At 38.9% G+C, this 26,058-nt stretch overlaps 1 protein-coding gene across 1 annotated transcript in view; it reads right to left on the reverse strand.

Moving 5' to 3' along the window:
* b3glcta (beta 3-glucosyltransferase a) overlaps positions 1–26,058 on the reverse strand; it is a 56,045-nt gene that overhangs the window by 22,978 nt on the left and 7,009 nt on the right. Inside the window, 3 exon segments of the mRNA XM_070906133.1 lie at positions 3,970–4,079; positions 13,665–13,704; positions 25,213–25,256. Of these exon segments, the coding sequence (XP_070762234.1) occupies positions 3,970–4,079; positions 13,665–13,704; positions 25,213–25,256 (194 nt within the window).

Here is a 26,058-nt window from a genome sequence, read left to right on the forward strand (position 1 = left end):
GAGGTTTGTTAGCTCTAATCTAATACGAGCGTTATCTTTAAGCTAATGGCACAATGACACCTACCATGTTTTATTAAACTGCTCTCCACTTGACATTCGCACCATCGCCCGTTATACGAAACGAATAACTTAGAGAAAAGTTAAATAGAAGAAGTGAAGTCTTCAGATAATAATGCTATCTCAAAAACAGCTTTTGCCTCAAAGAGCTATTGACAGTCCTGTGATAAAGGAGGCGTTCAAGAAGAAGAAAGGATGATTCTTTTATGGCAATTGTGTGCAAGCGGCAGGCTCCTAATCAGAAGATAAGAGCTGGTCCTCATGTGGACATGCTTGCAGCGAATAGGACACTGATTGCTTGGTGACTTGGGAGAAGATGGGGGTCACTGAGACCTGGTTGTACTAGAGGGACAGGAAGCAATGCTTTTAACCATCGGAGGGGCTGGAGGGGAGGCTGGAGATAGAGCAGCCACCTGTCAAAACCACTTTAGTGATGATCTGCAGTGAAAAATGACATTTCTGACGGTCAAGCCAATGAGGGCCAAATCAAGAACAGGATTCCGTATTAAAATATTTTCATCACAGTGGCTCTTTTAATGCATAAATTGTTAAGGGTGTGTGTCAAGTGATGCATGACAAAGCATTTTAAAAACAGTGTGTATTTCACAACTGCTGTTCAAGGTGTAATCTGATTCTGTTGTACTTGTGTGTCTCTGTGGATATGAGCATCGGCTAAACGAAAAAAATACTGTAGAAATGTAATGTGAATTCCTCCCAGAAGGCAGAATGTCAGGCTGTAGGAACATGGGCTGTGAGCTGCCGCATAGAATACACAAGTTCCTGTTGGTGTAAATCTGTGGATATCACAAAACCCTCCATAGTCAGATGAAATATCTGCTGAGGGTAAAACAAAAAGGCTCGGAGACTGATATACTGATAGTACATGCGTTTCCCTTCTCGGAGGTGCAATGATCAGGTCATAAATCACTCAACATTTGTTGAAATGTCACAAATTTAGTGACTCTAAGTCATTTAAGAAGCTTTAAATCAAATGTTTTTCTATTAAAATGTTTTTGACCAGAACACTGGCCATTTTACCCCCTTTTTGTCTCCAGATACGACTGGATGACAACAGTTTAACCAAAACCTGAACCTTTTTTCTTGAGTAGGCCTACAAATCAAAGGTTATTTCAGTCCTCTTTTGTCTCCACTGTCTTTCTATATATCTCAAAACTGATATCAAGATATCTTCAAGACATTAAAAAGGCTTTGCGCAATACTTTCCGTGGGAAATGTACCACAACATGTACATCAAACATATTTAACAGCTACGAACTAAGCAAATCTCTTGTATTATTTAGCTTTGATCTTTTTCCTCCAGTATCCAAGGAACACCCTCTAAGACTGTTAAGTAGCAGAATTATAAGCTTGTGTGTGTTGTGCCTCGGAGGTGGGAGTGAGGTGGCTGGTTGTAACTCATGCTTAAGAAGGTGGGGGTGGTAGTAAATAAGATAAAGTGGAGAGTTAGAATTCTATCTTTATATCCAACCCTAATGTTGCTGAAGTCATCAGAGTTTTTACTTTTGTTTTATTGTTTGCTGCATTTTTTATTCTATGAAATCCAGCACCAACAGGGTGCCATAATTCAGACACAGTTATCACAGCGGCTGGTTATTACTAGTCTTAGTTTCAAAGCTACTTTGCTGGCTGTTTTAACTATAGACACAACTGAAAAGACAGTTGTGCTTCAGTCCTGTCTTGCTTTTTCGCAGGATATCTCAAAAACAGATTTCAATGATATTTTGTGTACAGTTGGGCCACGGTCTAAGAAACATTCATTCCGTTCTTGGTGTGGATCCAGGATTGTTTAACATTGCATGACAGGACATTTCTAACATGTATTTCATAAACTACAGCTCTTACTTGAATGTATATTTTTTTTATTATACCACTTAGGATAATCAGGCCTTCATTAAAAATTTAAAAGAAAAAGGAAACTGAAAATCGGATATTGGATATTGAAATGACAAATGGATATTGTGAAATGGCAAGTTTAAAACGGAGAGTGAAATTTAAGGTACTCAAATAGAAGATAGAAGAATAAAAGATGTTAAATATAAATGCAAAAAAGAAAGGCTTAAATGCAAATCGTTGAATTGTAATGTGTAATTCTCATCCCTCCCTTTTCCATTTGGTATTTAAAATGTGGCTTTTCAACTGCATAGAAATGTGGGTATTATATATGATCCTCTATACAGATCTGGATCCAGATTCAAATTTACATTTTTAACATTTTCTATTATTAAAAAAATGAAAATGTCTGCAGCCTTGGTGCTCTCTGGGTGATTTCTGGGTACACCTAAGACTAATGGGTATTTTTAATCTGATTCTGTGAAGAGAACTCATTTTGATCAGGAGTCTTTGGGTCTTACATCTCTTTGAAAAACTGTCAAACCTCACTGCAGCCTCTTTGAGATGTTGCTGATTAAAATTCTCCCTGGACTTAGTTTGTGTAATTGCATGCAACAGATGGTAAAACGATAGACATCTCAGAGATCATAAATGCAAACACAACATGATGTGGTATTCAGAAAGTCTGTCTCAGCTTGTAAGATCTGATGTCCATTAGTGTAACTAAATCTTTTCATGAGAAATCTTATCTCCTGGCACAAATTGATGCCACTATTCATTACAGGAAACATGAAACAATCTTTGCAAATTGTGGACAAAATCTGACTTATCAGATTTCAATAATGGAGTACAGGATTTCAAGGTTGTTGTACACAAACAGGAGACAAAAAAGACAACATGGTGTCCAGTACACGGTGTCCAAGAGCATGGGATTTAAACGGTGTGACACACAAAACATTTTAGATTACAGCACTGAACAGAGAAATAATGACTCACTGTGTTACTCGCTGTTATATATATATTTTTCTCTCACAGTTTGGTACAGCCGGTCAATACTGTAGATAAAAGGTATGTGACATCCAGCAGTGGCAAAGAGAGACTGAGACAACAGCGCCAACTCCAGAACAACAGAAATATAAATCCAAATAGGAGATCTTAATTGGTCTTTTGATGCAGGAAACACAGCGAGCAGTTTCTTCATCTCGCTTACTATAATATGGTCATTAGTGATGCTGCATTTTATCCAGTTCTGAAGAGATTTAATGAACAGAGGCAAAGGGCATTTTGACCTGTAAATGTGCTCTGTGTCTTCCCATGACATGATGCTGATGTGTTTACGGAAATGTTACTAATTGAATGAAATACTGAGTTGATGTAGAAGAATTTTTCTTTCCTCCAGCCTTTTTTGGAATAACTGAATAATAATCAGGAATTACAACATTCATTAAGATGAACATATGCCTTTGGATGATCATCACTTCTCATTAAAAATGTACTGACAAGAGGCCAGAGATGGAAGGTTGATTTGTTGAGAAGAGCGATACATTTCTTAACATCAAAGCTGCACAAATGTCTGGATTTCCTAAATACATAAAATGATAAGTAAGCACATGATTTGCTGTCCCAAGGAGCTGAGAACATTGCATATTTCAAACTACACTTTCATATTTCGGACTTAAATGTACTTTAGAGGTTTAATCTGGAGGGTACCATGAATAATTCTTCATACTATCATTCAATATTTAAAATGATGAGAATTGAGTAATACTGTAAGAAATGGCAAACACTTGGCAAGGCTCTTTTTCTATGTAGTGAAATCACATTATGTGTACTTTCTCCCAAATGGATTTCCAATTTAAATTTTTTTTAAATAATTTTAAAAAATCAGTGCTGACACCATGTGGCAACATACACAGCTTACAACAACTCATTCAGGTGGGACTTTTGCTGCTAGTGGTGATCGCTACGACACATATTTCTTCTAAAATGTAAGTGACCTTTCATATGCTCTTCACATGCCAAAAAGCGAGCAGGTGTGCATGAGTGAAAGGTGAGTCTTACCTCTGTGAGACTGTGTGCCTGCTTCAGTAAATCTGCTCTCCGTCTTTCTGCCTGCCTCACATGGAAGGAGTTGCTTTGACTCTGGAGGACGAACACTATCTCCCGCAGGTCTGGGGAAACACAAAAGGACAGAGATGTGAGACTGTTCACATACTGTGAAAAAGGATCATGGCAATCGATGACCTTCTGAGAGCAAGACAAGATAAGAGCCACGGTCGGAAAAACTGAGGTGATTTTTGCTAATCTCCATTATTGGCCTGGTGATAATAACCAGCACATCAAGAGCTTAATTGGCTTGGGGAGAGAGTATGTAAATGTCACAGCCCAGACTGTGTTACTTAATAAAAGATTAGCAGTCAGAAGAGTCTTTCTCTGAGGTATCGTAACACCCAAAAGGTTGATACAGTCCAGCTGTCCACTTCTGGCTGAATGACACAACTGAATAGTCCATAAAGCTCAGTATTGTTCCTGCATATCAAGGCCAAGGTTAACAGGAAGCTACTAGCTCAATAATGTTGCTTTAAAAGCTGCTAATACTGGTTACTTCAATGCTGACAACATGTTTAGATACCATCTTTGTCATTGACCTAACTTGCTGCATTTCCTCTTGATGTGAAATCCATTTACAGGGCAGTAATAGTGACACAGCTCAGCAAAGAATGACATTGGCTGCACAAACAAGTCCACATAAACCCTGTGGCTCTCACGACCAGTACAATCAAAACTAGACCAAAGTGCCAGGGGGGAGGAAATAAAAAAAAAAAAAAAAAATGTAATTTTGTCTTTGGCTCTGTACAATTACATCTGACAAATCCTAAACCCTGTAAGCTGTCCCTCACATCAAAATGAAGTCTGCAGCACCTGGCTGGAATGACTGTGACAACAAAAAGGCTTTTCAAGGATTTAGAGCAGAAAGGTGGGAGCCAATATCCAGGTGTGAAATAAAAAAAAAAGAAAAGCAGAAGAGATGTCAGAGTTTTCCTGCTATGACAGGCAGCTCAGAAATTTCATCATAATAAGATGAGCAGGATCTTTTGTGTATACTTTCCTCTTAATTTGAGCTCATACAAACATAACAGGCTTTGTGCCAAATAATTCTCACTTGCTTTAGACGTTTTAATTAGCTACTTAAGTATTTGTACAGAATATAGTCATAAAGAGTATACCATGTCATAAATTATGATTACCAGAAGGAGTTTTTCCCATGAAGCTTTTCAAAATTTGCTGACTAAGTGCATTTTAGCGTTTGAAAACATAAATAAGTACCAGCCACTGCTGACAGGTCTATAATCTTCCCATTGGAATAGTTGTGCAAAAGCAATACATGGAAAGAGGGGAAGGGCGAGTGCTGACAATGGCAGGATTAGATGGATTGCCTCCTCCTCAATTACTCTACTTGAACCTATTCCCACCCTGGCTCAGATATTTGCAGTGGGGTCAGGGGTAGACACTATGTTAGAGTACAGTATCTGTGTCAGATCTGTTTAATTAAGTGTTGGTGGGTGTGTCACTCCTTTGCTCTGCTCATAACAAAGATCCCATTGATCCTCTGGTGGGTGGGGGGGGAGTTACTTGCTAAATCTCAGCATGTCCATCTCCCAACAGATCTAACCTCCGCCGAGAGCTGAGCTTAGAGAGCGAATACCACTACACCACCTCTAAATGTCCTTCTGCTGAGTTTGCTTAAGGAATGACTGTGTGTGTACGTGTATGTGCATCTGGTTTCACATAAAGCAGTTCATTTTAAAGCCCCAGGTGAGGCACCAGCCTCCTGATACTGCACGGTGCAGCAATAATACCAGCTGCATGAGACTAACAGTAAAATCAGATAAGCAGTTTGCCAATCCCTCATTGTGTAGATAATGCGTAACCCATGTCAAAGCAAAGGAGAAAGAGGGGTAAAAAAAGAAACTAATTAAGACTGAATTCACTGGCCTCGGCTCCACACTAATGGGTTTCGATTAATCATCAAACAACGGATGGAAAAGGGGAAAAGGAAAAATCCTGTTATAGCGTCCTTCTTCCTTCACCTCCATCATGCCTGTGTCCTTTACCTTTCAGGTAAAAATCACCTTTGTGCACTTCCTGGACACTTTGCCTATGCCAGATTACAAACGTGTGATCAATACATTTACCTGTATTAAATAGGGCTATAGATTTAAAATAGATTACATTTAAAACAACAAAATGCAATTTTCTAGTCGATGAGATTATCCAAGGATGCCTCAGGCCTGGACGTTTTGTATGTACCTTGTCCTTGCATTGCTAGGGCATTATAGGAGGATGTTAAGGTGTTGGGAGATGGATTTGATATGATCGCTTGGGTGTTGGTAGACTTAGATGTTCTGAGTGGTTGCTAGGTGATTGCTACATACAGTTGCTATGAGGTTCTGAGTGGTGCTAGGGTGTAACTACTGTAGATAGTTGTCGGGTCTTTGTGTGCCTTTGCCATCTGACCAATAGGGGGTATTTCAGGTCTTCAGACCTCTGTCATTATCATGCTTTTGCCGCGTTTGGTCTTCGACTATATGGGACAGTATCCTGCAAAGTTTAAGAGACGCCAAGTTGGTGCACATCTTTAAAAAGCATCTTAAAACCCATTTGTTTTCTTTGTATTTTTATTGATTTTTTTTTTTACTTAAAAATACATTTGTGGTTTGTACACTTTGTCTAGTCATTGTTTAAATAAATTCTCATGCTAGCGGCATGGCTCTGGTCCCCATGGTCCCGGATGAGGAATCCTGTTTTGGTGATCCCCTGACTTTTCCTCTATAGCGCTATTATGAGGTTCACGTTTGTGTTTTTTTTGTGTGAAATATCTCAAAAGCTATTAGATGAACACATTTGGGAATGAATGTCCCCCCCAGGATGAATTGTTATAACTTCAGTGATCCCCTGACAAATTATAATTACTTTGGTGTTTGGCTAAATACTTGAAAAACGAATCTTATTCCTATCAGCCTCAGCTGTGTTTAGTGCTAATCAGCAAATGTTAGCATGCTAACACGATAAACTAAAATGTTGAAAATGGCAAACATTATACTGCTTAATGGAAGCATGTTAGCATGGTCATTGTGAGCATGTTAGCATACTCAATAGCATTCAGTTCAAAGCACCGCTGTGGAAAGTAAAGCTTAACAGGGCTGCTAGCAAGGCTGTTGACTCTTAGTCTTGTTTCCCCTCTTTCTCTTTCCTGTTTATCACTTTCTAACTCCTGTTTAAATAATTAATTAATTGCCAGGTGTTTGCCAAGAAGTTTGCGGATTGCAATGGTTCTTAGGGTGACTGGGTGCTTGACAAGGTGTATTTAATGTTTGCTTGGATGTTCTGTTTTCACAGTTGTCACAGTGGTAATGCTATTAGAGCTAGCTGGTAACTCTAGTTGTATTAATAGCAGTATTCCCAGAGGTGAAAGTACACAATCAATTATCTATCTAATAGCAGGGCAAGATGTGAAGGAGCACCCTGGTGACACCACAAAGCACTTTTTTCAGCGGTTAAGTGAAATTATCCAAGGATGTCTCTTGGCTGATGATAACATGCCTCAAATGAAAGAGATTGAAGGTTCCTGGAGAGATGAAGCCAAAGCCCCGGTCACCTCGGAACAGATGATTTTATTTTGCCAGGCTGATAGAACTAGAAAGCATGAGTCCAGTGTCCGTTTATCTCCCTTCACTCATTCCGTATTCCACAGAGGCCACTCCATAGAGGAAAAAAAAGACTGTATCAGCCTTGAAATATATTGGATGAAATGAGACACAGGAGAATTGTGCCTCCTTTTCTCTCTGATCTGATGCTTTTCTCAATGCATGGAGCCACTGTCTAAAGGCAGTCAACGTCTGGTCTATGGCAAACTCTGTGTGAAGCCTTTGAGTGTTGTGTGCACTCACTTCCCTGCCTCTTCTGCATATAAGAAGGCAGGGGATCAGACTGATTAAAGAATCAAGGATGGACTAAAATGAGTTTATGTATCTAGGTGTATGCATGTATACAGGAGGGTTTAGTAAATATCTGCACTTGGATGTAGATTGTGTGCTCTCGTAGTGGCCTGACCCTGCAGGGTTGTCACCTCATTGACACAAATCAATAGCGACACTTCCTTAGAGCAGGATGGCAGACATTGCCAAGTGGCAGAGGAACTGAGAGCACGCTGACCTCTAGGCACTCCTGCAGCTCTGTCATCTCCATCAGTGTCACACAGCAGGTGTGTGTAGTCACCAGAGCTGTCACGGGAAAGTTTCATTTCAGCCTAGAGTATCTCCATCCCCACACAGTTAAATAAACACACGTACATGGCAAAGCAACCGACAGTGCACAAATGAATGTGTGGATAGGTTTGGGAGAGCAGGATTTTAAATTTGGTTCAATATCCTGAAAGAAAAAAGAAGGAGCATAAGGATCAAAAGCAGATCAATAGTCCAATTTCAATGACAAACGTCTGCAAAAGTCTAGAGGGATACGATACTGCAAGTGGGGCCATTAGGCTGTTGCGGGAACAATGAAACTGTCATGACAGAGCCCGAGCTCTTCATCGCCAGCACATATTCAGGGATGACAGAGGATGTCAATAGCTCATTTCCATCGTCGGCAGGCCTGACTCCCCATCCAGCAGCTGATTATGCTGGTGTAAAACCTGCTACACTCCAATGACTCACATCATTGGACTCACCGAGACAAGATGGCCCAGAATCATCCTTCTCCTAAAAATTTCCCTCCATCTCTCTCTTCCTCACGTCCAAAACGGTGCATCCGAGAGACATACTACACCGGAGAGAATTGGGTTGCAGTTTCCAGACTAAACTAACCATGACCGTCACACCAGGCAGCACCAGGATTTAATAGCCAGTCCACAGACATCCGGTGATATTCAATCTGCAAATTCAATATAGCCAACTTTTTGGCTGTTGAGAGTTTGATATAGCCATATAGAAATAATTTACCTTCCCTATAGGCAATCATCTAGTGTGGCACAGGCCTATGTGTCATGCAGCAAGTGAAATGATTTTCTATCAGCCTTCTTCTCATATTAATACAGACTTTTAATTGCTTTGCACAAGATCAATAGAGAGCATGGTGTATTTAACTTCCAGCTTACTGCTGAAAAGGTCAGTGTCATAAATATCTCTCAGTAAAACACAGAGGAAAAGAGGGGAGAGGGGGCCGACAGAGAGGGAGTGAAACGAGGGAGCAAACCAGTAGAGAGAAATGGGGAGATGCACTACGATTACAAAAGAAGAAAAAGAGTGTGTGTGAGAAGGAGAGCCATCAGAGAGAAAAGTCACTCTCCTGTAAAAATTAGCTCATTACAATTCTCTCCAAGTAGCAATGCAAAAACACACATACAAAACAATCACACGGCAGATGCAACACGTAAAGGTTGGTTGAAAAAAAGGGTCTCCAACCTGTGATAATCGCACTCATTAGAGGTTCTAGAGAGTTCATGACTCCATGGACAACTCTGCTGAAGACTAATGAGTGCTGAACTCAACCCTTAAACCTCACTTAGCATCAATAATTCAAGAAGCTAAGGCAATTAACGCCGAACAGATTCCAGGTTTTTCTTATGAAACCTATTCATTACCCATAATAGCATTTCGAAAATTTATGAGACAGCGCTTGAAAATAAATTCGATTTTTCCTAATTTCTGAAAAAGCTGAATGTTTTTTGGAAGATGCATAATACGCCATACAGCAATATACGGCAGCACTGTTTGGGACATTTTTGAGGATCAATGCGTGATGTGATTTTTAATTTGGTAAATAAAGTCATCAGCCGTGTTTAGAATAACTAATAAAGAAAAGCAGGGGCAATAGAGTTGGCATGCAGCCGGGCACTGGGAAACGTGAGAGGGTAAGAGGAAGAAAACATGGAAAAGTAAATACACAGGGAATGTTAGTTGGTAGGCAGGAAGAGTTCAGTCAATGTTTTGTGAACAGTACACCTTCTTGAAGATACAATACCCTCTGGCCTGAAGAGGCTGGCTCCGAGCCACTTCAGGAATATAATATACAGCTGTATAGGGGATAGTAGCGCTGCTTTCCTGGGCTTAATTATCGTTATAGTGATAATCTGATTTAAATTCTGGCATACCTTCTCTGCTCTCAGTCTCAAGCAATACTGTTCACTGTTTGTAGTACAGAGCTGACCTGTACCTTCAACTATCAAACACTGTGCATCTAAAAGAAAAATCCACCTTTAAAAAGAAAAAGAAGCTACTTTTGGCGACGTACCTTGCATCTGCTTTTTGCAGAAATGTTTTTCTTTCTCCCAAAGATAAAGAACCAAACCTTTAGGTCATTTATTTTTCTACAACATCAACAGTAAACATCTGATTTTAGTGCTATTTCCTGGTTTATTTCTACTGAAGTTCTAAAGTTCAGAAATCACACTAGGAGGCACAGGTACTGGCCATGAACACAAGAAATTGTGGAGAAAAGAGAGTAGAAGAGGCAGAAATAGCAATTTCACCACCATTGTAGCACCACTAGAACATAATGTTATGTAGCCAAGAGGTTTCTTTTTAAGTAAGGAGATCAAATCATGATGGACCAAAGATAAAACCCTGCTTCATGATCCCTGTCTTAAGATTTCTTTCCACCTACACATACAACTAACAGCTGAAACAAGATGCATTCTCTGGAGATGCAGTCACTTGGAAAACACTGAGTATGCATTAGCATCTTATTTTAATATTTTGCTTACTTTCTCCTTTTTTATTTATGTTCCATAAATCAGTATATCCCTATGCATGGGGAAAGACACAATCTGACCAGCAAAACTCAATTTCAAAAGTGGAATTTTACAGCTTCTAATGTAGGACGATGTGATTTCCTTACCAGGTCTCAGTGGGTCTCGGTGTAACATACTTTAGGAAAAAGTTGCAATATGAAATCTTGATGGAAAAAGACTCAAATGTTTTAAAGAGGCAGCCAACTGTAATTTCTCAGATCCAAACTTGTAAAGCTGCACTGACTACCTAAAATGAAAAAAAGTCTGAAATATATTAACTGCTCAAATTTAAAAAGAAAACAGAATATAAAATCTTACTAATAATAAAGTAAGTTACACATTACTGTGGTGTGGGTGAATAGCCAACAGGATTTTACTGCCTCATTTAGACATTACAGAAAAGATAAGAACAGCGTTGCTTTGGATCTACTTACTTAAAAAGCTGAGCTTGGCAGACAAGACATCAAACCGTCTGAATCAGGTAAAAACGTTTTCAATTCATTTTCATTCAATTCAACAGCTGTTCTTGTCCGAATGCATTACCTCCATATACTGCACATGTATGTACGTGTGCCCTAAACAAGGAGCAGCAAGTTAGAAAACAGGACATGATCTGAAAACTACCTTCTATACTTACAAAGTTGGTTTAATTGAAAAGGTTCTGTGTACATGCATTATTATTCATTACCATGACTCCTCCACTGTGACACTGTGCATATAAAAAATCATTTTATCTATTTTATCTTTTTCGGACTATGAGTCTGGAAATAAAACAAATTGACTGAACTGACTGGGCTGGACAGCCAAGGGCCTTACAAGATCTGTGTCATTATGATTGTATATTGTTTTTTTGTGATGCAGTAGAATATGTTCTTTTGATATCCTCTAATATAAACTGATTTAGAGAATGAGAAGAAGAGAGATGCAGTTTTAGTGTAATATTTATACATATATAAACTAAATTTAATGGCCAATTGAAGAAGTGCTAACATTTATGCTGGCACAGTGAAGCTACAATAAAAGCCCAAACAATATCTTGGAAATTAATGTGTGAAAGAGAGTATATCTGATTCCATTTGTTGATTGTGCTGTAGGAGGTTATGCTACATTCAATAGGGACTTGTGGCCGTGGGCACTGATGGAGAACATATGCATCTTTGCACTTTTTAGCACTCATATTTTAACGATGCAGTAATGTATCTTTATATTGTGGTTGGTTTTCTTCTCTTGAGGCATTTCTATGGGTGATGTTCTCCAATCTGTGTTGTTGAGATATAGCATGTTGCATTTTTTAAACACTGCATGCAACACATTATGGCCCGAGGAATCACGCTGCTTTTTGTTTGCTCTAAAAAGATATGTCATAATGTAGATCTGCAGTGTGTAGTGGCTCATTTTATTCAGACTTAAATGAGACATCACTCTAGATTTGGCACCCTGTATTCCCTCTAAAGAAACATTGTTTGACTGATTACTTCCAATACCTTCTAAAAGGTCACCAGCTCCTTTAAAATAAACAAGCCAGTTATACCTTTTGATGTCCACTGCATTGTTAAAACAATAGAAAGTCATACGTTCCTTTATTCATCTTCTGAGTTCCTGCCCACAAACAATATTCTCTGCAGGCGAGCGTAGCTTTTCTGGTGTGACAAAGGGAATTACTGTGGCAGTGCCAGATAGTGAAGCTCCATTTTTCAGATAGCTGTCTGTGTGTATTTCCTCTCTGTGCCGAGGTGCCAAATGAGAGCATTATGAAGTTGCTTTTGTGTGCTTTTGCGTCTGTGGTGACCCAGTTGAATGAACAACAGGCAGAGGTCCAGAAAACTGGCTCCAAACTCCTCTGCAGGCTCCCGAAAATCACTCTTAGATGGGGATTGTGTGAGCCCCCTGAAGCATGAAAGGCATGCATGGGATCTTTTTATTTGCTCTACTTATGAAATTCCTGGTTGCTGTCATATCGATAAAGAGATGGGACTATATTTATGAAAAAGTCTGAAGATTAAATTTTCAAGGCAGGCATCAGACAAAAGCCCTTTTACCATTTTTATTTAATAACATTTACTATTCAAATTTAACACTGCCAACATTTCTCATTTTAGATTTACTATTCATGATTTACTATTCATGATTATATTAAGTGATAATGTATTTCAATCCTTTGAGCATACAGTTCTCTTAAAACTGAAAAATACTCAGTTATAGTTCATCCCTTTGAATGTCATCCAACGTTACAAATTAGATTCGCTGACGCAGACTGATCCAAATATCAAATACACTAACAGAGTCCTAATTATGACCCATACTATGAATAGCAGCTTTGAACACAGGTACAAAATACAGCAGCAATACAACTGATATAAATGAATACAAATATGAATACACATATAATATATAATAGTCGTAACACCTTGAGATTACAGCTACAGGGTATCAATAGAGGTTATCAAATAAGAGGATAACAATAGTTACGGGATAATGAGACAGGAAAGGTGATTGTTGACATAGCAATGACATTAGTTTTGGTATCATTTATTTCAAAATTATAGATACTTACAAATAAAATTTACTTGTATTTGTAAAAAGTGTTTTCTTGTTGTTATTATTAATATGTTGTACATTATTGTTGCTGGGGAACAAAACGTCATCATCTATAAAACTGTATGTCTTCAAAGTGGCTCCTTTTCATGACAGAGCAATAATGGACAATAATTGCTAAAAGGACAAAGGCTAAGCCTATATATACACATATATATACATATATACATACATATATATATATATAAGAAGGTATTTACAGTACACAGTTTATTTCAGGGTCCCTTGTAAACACAAATTTGTTACCCTCATATTTCCTGAGTATTTCATTGGCATCCCATTTGTACAGAATATTTTCACTATCATTTTTGGTCTTTTTCCAATTGGACTTTTGCTACTACTGTAATTAGAAAAAAAACAAAACACTTACCCAGTTGATTGTTGTGGATGACATGCATTTCATCTTGGCTCTGAAAGGACAGAGAAACTCCTTAATAAATTACAGCAACAAAAAATTGATGTTCAAACACGTCTTCAAATGCTGACCTACATACATCCACTTATGTGTTTTAACAAAAGATAAAGAAACTGTCAAAAAATGGTTTGCGTGAAGATGCTCAGTTTCAGCTAAATGCTCTATTCCCATCTTCCTAATCACTAATTAAGACTTAGTGATACTAAATATGGAAAGCCCTATGGGTTATTTAGAGAAATAATGGGTGATACTCATGTCATTAGTCCTTCCTAATTGTGTGGGTTTTGTGCCTGCAGCATTTAAGCTCTGTGCATTCGGCTCAATTAAGGCCTTCAACACTGTTCCACCTCCAGAGCTGTCAGCACACGCGGCAGACCATGGAGAGATGAGTGAATCAATCACAAGCTGAGCAAACTTTGAAGAGCTGTCTTTTACCTCTATCTTTCAGAGGAAATCTTTCAGTCTTGGGAGAAGGCAAGAATGTGCGAGTTCTGGCTGTTTCCAGAGCTCTAGAGCAGAGTATTAATAGATAATAACAAACCGAGGCCTGTTTTGATTTATGACTTCCTCTAGACTAACAATCATTTTACTGGCAAGCTGTTGCAGCCTTCAGAGAGCTTAACTAAGTCATAAATTCACTCTCAGTGGGCGTGGTGCAGTGGTTACAGGGAATCACAGTAGTTTGGTGGCAGTTGTGTGAACCAGCCTATTTGTAACCCGCTTTCTCAGCACATTTAGAGGGCTCACAATTTTCATAATAGAGAACAAACTATTAATTTAGTCAATTTCCTGCCTCCTGAATAGTTTTTCTTTCAACTGTCACTACTACACATCATTGTTTTTTGTAGGGCATGTTTCCTGTACTTCCTATCTTTCCTATTTTATTCATCAAATCCTGAAACGAGCGCTTTGACAAGCATTGAGCGGCGCACATTTTCAGATGTAGAAATAATAGAAAGTTCGCCAATTATAAAAGATATGCACAGCGATGATTCGAGCATATGTGGGGCTCTCTGTCTTCTCTTATTTTTTCAGGTGATCAGAGTTGGAGGCAAATATATGCACAGGCAGACAAGATCATATCAGGGTGATTTAATTCAGTGGGTACAAGACATCAGCTTAATTGGACTCAGTAGCATTAGTCATGCCCAAAAGGTTTCTGTCTCATCTCATCACACACTACTCCTCTGAAATCATTTCCTTAGCTGACGAGAGAAGGCACCTCGAGGTGAAAATGCATCTCGTAAGCCAGGAGAATCGGACTTGTTATCAGAGAATTACTCATGTAAAATCTTTCCAACTTTCCACCTCCAAAAAAATATGCTGTTATATAACAACAGGTTAATATAGAGGGGAAACTAATCAAAGAATAGGAGGGAAATAATCACAAAACAAATTAAGGAGCGCAGGAGTTTGTCTGGATGAATACGATAGTTGAGACAGAAGAAGAAGCAGGTGCAAAGTTTTTCACTCGGTCTCCTCCAGCACAACTCAGCTCTCAGGCAGAGAGGAAGCAGAAAATCACTGCTCTGTCAAACACAATAAATCAAGGCCTCCAAAATTAACTGGTCGGTGAAACGTTACCAATTATATTGATTGTGTGTGTGCAACTGTGTGTGTTTGTAATGTGTGCATGTGTGTCCCCAACATGATTTTACAGTACATGACTCTAAATAAGACCTAATGTTTTATGACAAGTTTTAATGAGGCTTTAAAGAGAAATCTCTATGTCTAGACCAATTGTAGATACTCCTACACTGTTATTTATCTATTTGTAATGTCCTGTGTCTGTCAGGAGCGCCTTTGTAATGAGCTTTTGTAATACAGGCTGTGTTGAGTCCAGAAAAATGAAGCCTCCTCATTCATTTCAATTAGACCACTATTTTGGCACAGCAGGGGTTCCAACGCAGCTGCCTCCGGCAAAGAAACACACAGGGTCACCCGGCAAAAAAGTTGAACCTTGCTCAGCTTTTCCAGAACACAACATCATCCAATGAAGCATTGCTTTGGCCAATCAATTACATGAAAGTGCACATACTTTATACTAAAGATGACTTTTTATGACGGTTGCTGATTATTGTTTACCTTGTGTTTGCTGGAGAATAAATAATCGCTGCTGTGATAACTTTACAGAGTTGTAAAACCCTGTTACAGTATCACAAACAACGGTGCAGTGTTTTGCCGTCCATTTAGCCTTCAAACTCAACCTGGACTTCTGGGATCATATTTCATCCTTTCACCTGCACCTGTCGCAACACGCCCCCCACCAATGCCCCTGCCTCATTCTCATTAATGCAATGCTATTTTTGAGGCTGAACATCTGTTTACTTGGATTACATAAGTATACTAATTTTTATGCTTTCCTACGTATTTCATTTGCCAGTGATATTTTACATGAAAGATCTATTATCGACACAATGTGAGATTGAAAAATCCTAAAATTATGTCAGATCATCTTCATTTAGCCTGTTATCAATGGAAGTAAAATCTAACAGAAAAGACATTTTTTCAGAAATTTTCAGGAGGAAGTTTTTTAGTTTGGTTTATTTAAAGTCTGAAGTCCATCATTGTCCTTGGTGTTTACCCTCCATATATGTTTTATAAGATATATTTTTCCTTTAAAGGCACAATTTATGACAGGGTGAATGTACCCATGGTCAAAAAGTAACTTATTGGACTTTTAACAAACTGTCTTTTTAAATCCTGCTCCATGGTGGCACTTCAAAAAATCCCTGTGGTCAAGAGGCACGAGGGCTACAAATCTTTCTCTGGTAAATGATCTAATATTTTGCGGCAGAGTGAACTCACATCAGGTCTAATATCATTTTCGCCATTACTGAGAGATGAATTATTCTCAGCTCACAGAACTCTGCTCTTTTTGGCCTTCTATGCTTCTGCACGCAGGTAACACTCTCCTTAATCCTATCTGACAGCAGGCTGTCAGCCATTTGCAGGGGGAATCAGGCACCCATAGGTGTTAAAAAGGAATTGCTATGAGTCTACACTGTCCATCTGAAAGGGTTAGTTTCACCGTCTCTTGAGCGCTTTTGATCTGTGGCACCACAGTACTGATGCAGACAGACAGAAAGATTGTGCCTCTTGTATTTTAACCTCAGAACAACGGCAGCACCACGGCAAAGGTTTTCCCGTCTGAGGTGTACATGTGTAAACTCCTCGAGAACGACGCTCAACCTACTTAATGTGATTGTTATGTAATCAAGGACACCCGCAAAGACAACCCTTTGATCCCCGCCTCTGATTTGGAAGCTCTTCACATACGGACGCGGCAGAGCTCCTGCCCCCTGCTACATCTCTCAATCCCCGAGGGCACGGACGCTCCACTGATGTGAGTGACCCGTCAGGTCACATTAGCTTTCTGTTCACTGATGGCAAGAATGATTCAAGGTTGCAGGATTTTCTGAATTTTGACATGTGAGAGAAGAACGTGTGATGTTTACAGAGGCTGGCGGTCGAGAAGGACTTTATGCACCTTCAATACCGGAGGAGTTGATCAAATATTGTTCATGTTTTTACTCCGCATTTACTAAGGAATGAAATGCAAATTGTCAGCTTCATTTTCAGGATGCTTTCAGATCTATTGAGCGGTTTAAGAACTAAAACGCCTTTTGTATCCCTCCTCCATGTCAGGGTGCCAAAAGAACTGACAGATTAACATTTTTCATTCAATAGTCATTTTTCATACACAAGGAAAAGCTCTTAATGTGTAATGACTTAATGACTTGAAATGTCTGCTGCCTAAGCAGCAGGCTATTCTTGTCAGATTTTCTTCAAAGCCTCTTTCTGAATTTTGTTGACTTCAATTGGAAAAACCTGTTGATAACAGTCTGCGCATTAAGACTCAAACTGACAAGTTTAACTGTTCAACAATTTGGCCCATGATGATGATGATGTGTCCCCGCCTGCTAAACCAAGCATTATCTATTGTTTACCTTTGGAGTGATAATGGGCCTCTGTAATATCCTGCTCACTTAGCCCCACCCCCTGTTAGGTACTGTTGCTAAGACTGTCAAGCATCACATATACAGCTTACTCAATTCAGGTCTCAATTCAGATTTACCACTTGAAATTCTTAGTTTAAACGTGTCCTTGATTTGAGATGCAGGTGCACAAAAGCATGCCTCTCATTTCTAGCCAGCAATTGTCGATTTTGCAGGCTGAAATGACAACAAAACATATCAAATGACGCTAGCTGGCTAACAAGGCCTACCAGCTTCATGAATTGGTTGAGAAAGTCTCCTGACTTTTTAATGTTTCCAGCAGACTTGTTTTGAAAGACAACTCTTATGCACTTGATGGCTATATGCACGCTAAAGAATTGAGGCTAAAGCTGCATGTCTCAGTGGAAAAAGTCGGCATTCTCACCAGTTGATGATCCACGCAAAGGACATGAAATAAAAGTGCATAGTTCCTTGCAGGGGGAAGCTAGTTAAAATATATGATCAGACAGTTATGTCTTTCTAACGTAACCCTGTTTAGTTGATTAGCTTACCTACTACCTAGCTAGAGAAAAGGCAAATATAATTTTTTTACACATATAATATATATTATATATGTATATACAGTATATATGAAAGCAACATTGACAAAAAAAGTGTAACTAAGCTAAACTTAACTGACTCTAAATAGCTTTATCATTAGCTATTATTATTTGTCAAGCTGCCATCATGTCATCAATATGCATCTAAATGATCTAAACACTTTGCACCAAGGCTGTTGTATAGACTTTGGAACTAAAGTATCATGAATGAGGATCCAGACGCTGGTATAAAGTCACTGTCTGTTAAGTCTGTGTATTTTGAGAAAAAATAAAACTTAAAAAGGTCAAGTTAAATCATTGGAACAAAAACAAAGGAAAAGGTGTTCCCCACACGTACAATGTGGATCAGTGATTGGTCGTTAAGTAAGCACATTAACAGCTCATGCACGTTTGTGTCTGGCTGCTGATTGGTCGTCTGAACTTGTCGCTGCTCTCCCCCACTCACTGAACAGTGTCAGTCCAGAGAGCCACAGCCATATGAGAGCACATTCACCAAGAAATATAGCCGACTTTCTCTGCCAAAAAAGTCACTAGATTTGTTGCTAGGTGCTTTTTTGAAAAAAAAAAAAAAAAAAAGGGGGGGGTCTTAAAAGTCGCCAAATCTAGCGAGAAAGTCGCTAAATTGGCAACACTGCTAATGTTAGCTAATGCTACATCACTGTAGCTGCTGTTACTAATTTTTACTCTGCAGATAAACAAAACAAATGACGGTAATTATATGCACCAGTTAAGGTAACTTTAATGTGTAATTAACTGGCATAAGATGCTCTGCTTATAGTGTTGGATGGTATCCATAGCAACAAGCATCATCCTGTCCTCAGTAAAGTAGGTAGCAGTGAACACTGAAGCAGGGCACTATGACCTGTCTAAATTATTTTATATCGATGGGTTAAACAACTTCAAATGACAAGATTTTCGTTTCAGCTGCCCTTCTTTCTCCCTCTCTCTTTGTGCAGCAGACACACACATAAAAGGGATTTGATTAAGAACATGTGGCTTAGCTTCATTAATAATCCAGAATGAAAGTGAGAGTGAGCTACTCATATCACTGCATTTAAATTTCACATTTGCAAGGTAATGTAATTAGCAGGATAAATTATAGTAGGCCGAATATTTAACTCCTTCGGCGGCATCACAGTAGTTTCTGATCTGGAGACAGTAGGCGAGTCAGAAAAAGGTTCTTTGCTGTCTAGAATGTAGTAAACAATATTAAAAGTTTGTCAAGAATCAGATTTTCTGAGGTTATATTCTTGAGTACTGTTTTAGTTGTTTCTTGTGTAGGTGCACCTGCTGTGTGGCTTTCTTCCTCCTATAATATGTTTTAGCTGCCCTCTTGTTCAAGCCCAGTGACTCTAAATGTTGTGTGTACCTGGACAAACAAACTTGTTCTTCAATGACAGAAGTATATGTTGCACAGGAGTTGGTGGTAAGTTTCTACTTGTCTTTTCTTCAGGTCCACACTCATTTCAGTATTAATACTACTCTCTTGTTGTGTGTTATTCTATAAAGCTGATATATTTTTTCTCTCACACAGTAAAACAGTTCAACAGGGGCACTCCCACTTAGTTAGAAGACTGTACACAGAGGGATTCCGCTTTGTTTTTCTAGGCACAGGGAAAACTGTTGCCAACAGAAGCGACCAGACCGCACGAAATTGTTGACAGTGGTCCAAATCTGGTTGCCTTGGGCAACGGGGCAACCGTTACTGTCAAGCCCTGCTGTGTAAGTTATTTAGGGTCACAGTATGCTCCCTGGCCTCTACATGAGACGGCTGAGAGATATTTTTGACAGATTTTAGCCATAACACTTTGAAAAGCAGAGTTTGGTCACACAGGAACCATTAGAGCTGGTGTAATGTTTACTCCAGCTCTAATTCTCCTGCCTTCTGGACTATATCTTGGTATTGTGGATTCCTTATCTGAATTTCTCATGAATGGGACTCATTGCTGTAAATGTGGCTTGCATGAACCAGGTCAAAAAGGACAGTGATTGCTGTGAAGAGCTATGTGCAATCTAAACCTGTGTCTTATGATCACTTTAACTTTTAATGAAAGTAAAGTAAATTAGTGGGCACAACTCTATAAATATAACAAGGTAATATAACAAGTTGCTTCAAAAAAATGTTTTCAAGTTTTAAACAGTAGTTAGTGTCTTACAAATAGAAAAATAAAATCATTGAAGTTTAAATACCAACTGAAATGAAAGTGCAGTTCTTAAGTAGAGTAAAATAAGTCTGGTATGGTGGTAAGTACATGGAGACCTTATTGAAATTCAGCCAATCAAATCTTGCATAAAGCACTAAGGTCGGCGTTCTATCAAAGACAGACAGTCACACTGACTATCAGCCAGACAGCAGCCAGCTACACAATATGCTCTATTAGAGAAGATGACGCATCACAAGCTGCACCAATGGTATGAAATGGTAAACCGTAAACCATAAACCGTCTCTGCTGCTACACAAGAGACACAGAACAACAACCACATTAGCTTTTCTGCTAAAGGCTCCTTCTTATCTAACCACAGAAGGTTTAGAAAGTGACATTTTAAAAAAAACCACAGTCAGCTAATCCTTTAGGTAGCAGATGAGTGTGTACTACCTGGCAAACTGTCGATAATCATAGTTTTTGTCCAGTTGCAGTGGGATCTTCAGGTGCACATTGGCAGCATTCACGCAGGTTTGTAATCTCATAAAAAGTAAAAATCTGTCTTTTCTGCAGAGATAAGGTCATTGCAGAGGAGTTGAAGCAATGATTCAGATGTTAGTCTCACACCTGTTCTCTTGAGTTTGATTTTCTTAAAACTGCCCATGGTGAGGACATGCTGGAGAACAAGAAAAGCTCTTTTTGCATGTAGTGAAAGACATTTAGGCAGCACGCACGACAGTTTAAACACAAATCTTTGCAAAATGATGTTGGGCAGAAATCACGACCACCTGCAAACAACAGAATATTGTTGATGTGAATTGAGTGTGTCATTAAGGAAGGCAGCAGCAAGACTAGTCATTATGAGTGCAGCCTACACAGAGATGAAGATCTATACTCTTCAAAGGACAAAGGAACTGACAAAAGTTGGTAATTGTGGCAAATAAAAAGAGCTTATGTTTCCTACCTGAGTGTAATTTGGCATCATTTGGAATTGAAATAAACGTGTTGTTCCGGTCTGTGGAGCAGTTTTATCCTGCACAGCCTGAAGATGAACCTGAGAAAATGTTTGTATTATGTAACTTTGTGAAGCCACCATTTAGCCTCGAAAACACATGAAAGAACTCAATGACTCACAAAGATCAGCACTTTCAATTACTTCTGCTGTACTGGTTGTGTTCTTGTGTCGTACGACGGTTGTTGCTTTCTCCCCACATCTAGGAACATTGCCTGAAGGTAAAGCCGCCCCTTTCAGAATAAAGCTTCCTGTTTGGGCCCTGTAATTTCTTTTAAACAGTGTCCTCATGCATCTTGAGAAAACCCGAATGGTAGCAAAGTGACCCGAACTGTCAGGCGTGCTTTTAACACAAGTTATTCATTGGCTTTGCAGGACCCTCAGCAGGAAGTTTGTAATTTATTTGATCACACTGTGTAGTCATCATGCATCCCCTCACTGATCTGAGTCCTTTGAGTGCGAGCACTTCTGCTTAAATTAGCAAACTTTTAGTGCACTTGTTGTTTAGGCTGTTTATGAAGCCCTGAAGCGGCAAATAATCATGGTACCTGTGCTTGCCTTCGCCAACTTCTCCAAGTCATTCTAAGTTCACACTGATGCCAGTCATCAGAGGCTTCAGGCCGTCTTCAAAGGAGAAGGAAGATGCTAAAACTTGTTCCATATGCAAGACACAGACCGTGTTCAAAGACAGCCACTGAAAATTACACTTTAATGTTTACTGCTGCTACCGTGTTTCCTACTTTACATATCATAAGCCTTTTGTAGCAATGTTATATGCAATAATATTGATCAAAGCACAGCAACTTTTGAAATCCTGCCTGAAAATTGAAACAGATGATCTTTTCCTGCATTGTAACAGAGAAAATAATAAGCCATAGGTTGCAGAATCACACTGAACATGTATTTATCAGTTTTATAAACATGTCTTGCATTCTGAGATCAGTGTTACCCATATCACACACGACAGGACCCCTGCAGATTTAGCCAGATTTTAATCGCGATGGGATGAGCCCAGCTGTTTCAAATCAGATGGGGAATCCTCTCTTATTCAGTGCCAGATTTTGCTATGCTGACCACTGGCACAGAAATCATGTGAAATAAGCTCTGATCAAACAGTGGTTTAAAGGCCTACAGCGGTGGTTTGACTCAATTAAATGCAAAACATATACAATGCAGTTTACATCACTGTCAACCATTTTCCAAAGCATCTGTATTCGAAACCGCCCAATACATACTACCGACGAACACAGTATGCAATATGTAGTACATACTGTTTTTCATGCAGTATGAAACTGTCAAATCGATTATTTTGTAGCATACTAGGCCAGGATTAGATGGTTTCCGGTTTTGGAAAGCAGAAGTAAACAATAGCACGGCTAATGGCAAACCACAGCCACTGTGTGCTCAAAAAAGAGATGTTATAAATGTGGATTTTCATGATTTACCCAAAGAAGAACATTTACCTGAGAGATGGGTAATGCCTATCTGACGAAATAAGGAACCAGATTCCCTGGCGTTTTGTTGCATTACTTCACTGCAAATGTAACGCAAGTTGGAGTTGGTTCTCCCGCTATTTCTGTTGCTCTGAAAGCGTAATGTTATCCTTGCTTCGATCAAACTGGGTGCCTGGCTGTTGTGAGTGTTCCAGTGCTTTGTATTGTGGGAGTAAGCGAGGTAGACTGGTCCCATGCATACTGGAGATTTTTACCAAATCACTACAACATCTGGGTATTTTTGCCATAATGCAGATTTCCCTTTTGTTTGCATACTACATGCTACATTTCGGCCAAATCAGTAAATCCAAAAGTTCGAACTGTTAAATATCACTTCACGACAATTTATTAAATCATAAAACAAAAAGGTTGGACATTTTATTGTGATTTTTCAGAAAAACTACTGCCAAGTCAGTAATTTTAGCCTGCAATAATGGCTAAAATTACAGCTCAAAGCTCTGCATGATTGTGGTGAAAAACACTGGAAAAATGAGGGGGTGGAGTTATGCCTGATGTTCCTCAGAACCAAACCTCAGAACTATCTGGCACCAACAAAAACAAATAATTTTATTGACCTGATTTGAACAGGCAGGAATTAAATATTATTTTGGATTTGGACTGTACAATAATAAATTTTTGATCTGGAAGCTTAGACATGTATTATATATGATCTTACAATTCCTGATTTGTTGCTACAAAACTATTTTAAGCTACAATGACAAAAAGGTCCCACGTATAGAACATTGCAGCTTTGCTAGAAAGTCAACAATCCTCTGTGGAAAGAGCAACAATTAATTCCTTTATTCAGCAACTGGTTTACTTTTGAAACAATAAATCAAGTGAGTTTACTTCACTAATGTGAGTCCACTAATTTATAAGCATGTGTTGCCATGGCCCTGATGTAAATTCTATGACTTTTCATAACTAAACTGGAGCGCTTCCATGACCTAAAAATTTGTATTCCTTTCTAATTTGTTAATGTTGTTGTTCAGCTCAGGAGATCTGAAAAGGGGGCAACAACCTGGTTTCCACTTTGCAGTTGGGCTTGGTGAGAAAAACACACAACAAACAAACTGAATACAACAAAATGTCTGAATCAAAGTGTGAAACACAGTTTGGTCCTACTCACTGTCGGGGAAACACCTGTCTAAAGTGATATTCAAAAATTCAAAAGCATTGTGAATGCATTAAGAAACACAGGGGATGTTGGTCGAGCGAAGGAGACAAAGTACTGCTGTGGTCCTGTGGTAACTAGGCAACAACCCCCCACAAGCTCTCCAAAGCACTGGCAGCCACATGTCAGGGTCAAGAACGGAGGAGAAGACAGAAAAAGATGTTTTTCTGATGCTTTTCAAAGACATTCATGTCTAAGAATAGATGTATTGTAACAGTTTAGACCAAAAGTAACTCCATAAACCAGTTTCTCAGCTTTTATAATGTCTTTTGTTCCAGCACATTAGACAAGATTTTTATTCCTAAATTACGTTTCCATTGTTGCGAAAACACGGCTCTTTCCACTCCTTTGAAGGGTTTCTTCTCCTGAATGGATGTAGTTTAAATCTTTGCTTTATCAGTCTGACAGGCCACTGTCCCTAATCTGTCTTTTATGGAGGAATAAAAAGGGCTTTGACTGAGCATCCTCTCTTAAAGGGACACTGATAATGTGGCACAATTATTTCAGGGAAGAAAACAGACTTAAGCAAACTTTTTTTGTTCAAATTATAGACCAATATCTTTGTGTGCTTCTCAGAAATGCAAAATGACAGGGAACCAATTGTTTCAGGATGTTTTTTTTTTATTATTATTTTCACCTAGATTACACTGGATGTTTAGTTTATGATAATTACTGGCTAACATCGTTTACAACTGTACGAGAAAAATGAAAAGTGACAAAGCGAAGGGGTGAAACATCCTCTGCAGGGAAAGAAGCAGTAATTTTCCCATTTCTGTGATGCTAAGCACCTCTGCCAGGAGGCTTACTGTCAACATCTTCTCACACCAATAAGAAGTAGAGCAAGTGAACATGTTAATTATTTATCGAGCAGCAACTGCAGAAAATGCAACAGCAAGAAAATCATCTTGCTCTTGAGGAAAGAGCAAATGGATTTGTACTGAAGAGCAAATTAAACACGGTCGTCAATTTCAGCTGGTCAGGTAATTAAGGCTTTAATAGAGGTGAGGTGACCAGGAAATAAATGATTAACATTAATTAACAAGAAAAGACCAACAGTGCAAGGTTTCAGACTCATTTGCACACAATAAATAAAGAATCAAATTTGTCAACTGTTTTTCTTACCTGTGAGCCTTTTCCTGAGCTCCCAGCCGAAAAGTTGATATGAACTGTAAGAATAGAAAGAGAAGAAAGATAATATTTTAGATATAATGACACGAACAGCGATTAATCTGTTTAAACTGAACCATAAACACTCCTTTTTTTCTTCAGGCTCGGTCACTTCTCTATCTAAAAGCTACCGTACACAGGCAGGGCTACACAGAGCAACCTGCTCTATGTTATTATATTTGAAAAATAAAAAATACATATATTTAACAGACAACTCAGAGCCTAATTCCTTCGTGCTGACTCTATGTTGGATCTCTGAGAGCACCATTCATCTATCCGAGTTTGTAATTAGAGCCAGGAGAGCTCCTATCCAATTACATTGCCATCGATTCTGAGACAAGAAAATCTTCGCACAGAGATTCCCAGGATTTCAAATCAATACATCAAAAAACAGCAGTGTCGCTGAGAATGAATTTATACAGTAGTTTGTATTAAATCAGGCTGCCTGCACTACAACATCAGTCAGCTTTAAATCTGACTTTAATTAGGCGATAGAACCGAGAAAGAGTTAAACTTCCTCTCCTGACTCGCTGCAGAAGCCATTAAAGGGCAACTGAGAGTGTAAAAGCAGCAGATATGTTTTCTAGGAACAGGCCAGCTGAAATTCCTGCTATGGTGTAACATCCAATATACACACAAAAAGATACAATATAAAAAAAGTACATGTTTCATAAGATCTGTGACTTTGCTTTTATGACCCAATCAGCAGTAATCCGGTCAGATATTAATTCCATCCATTGCAAGGGAACCCTCTTCTTAAATTATTCAAAGAGCCGAGTTAACTTCAAAACACTGTAAAGC

This window comes from Enoplosus armatus, chromosome 5 (genome assembly GCF_043641665.1).
Source record: "Enoplosus armatus isolate fEnoArm2 chromosome 5, fEnoArm2.hap1, whole genome shotgun sequence".
Lineage (NCBI taxonomy): Eukaryota > Metazoa > Chordata > Actinopteri > Centrarchiformes > Enoplosidae > Enoplosus > Enoplosus armatus.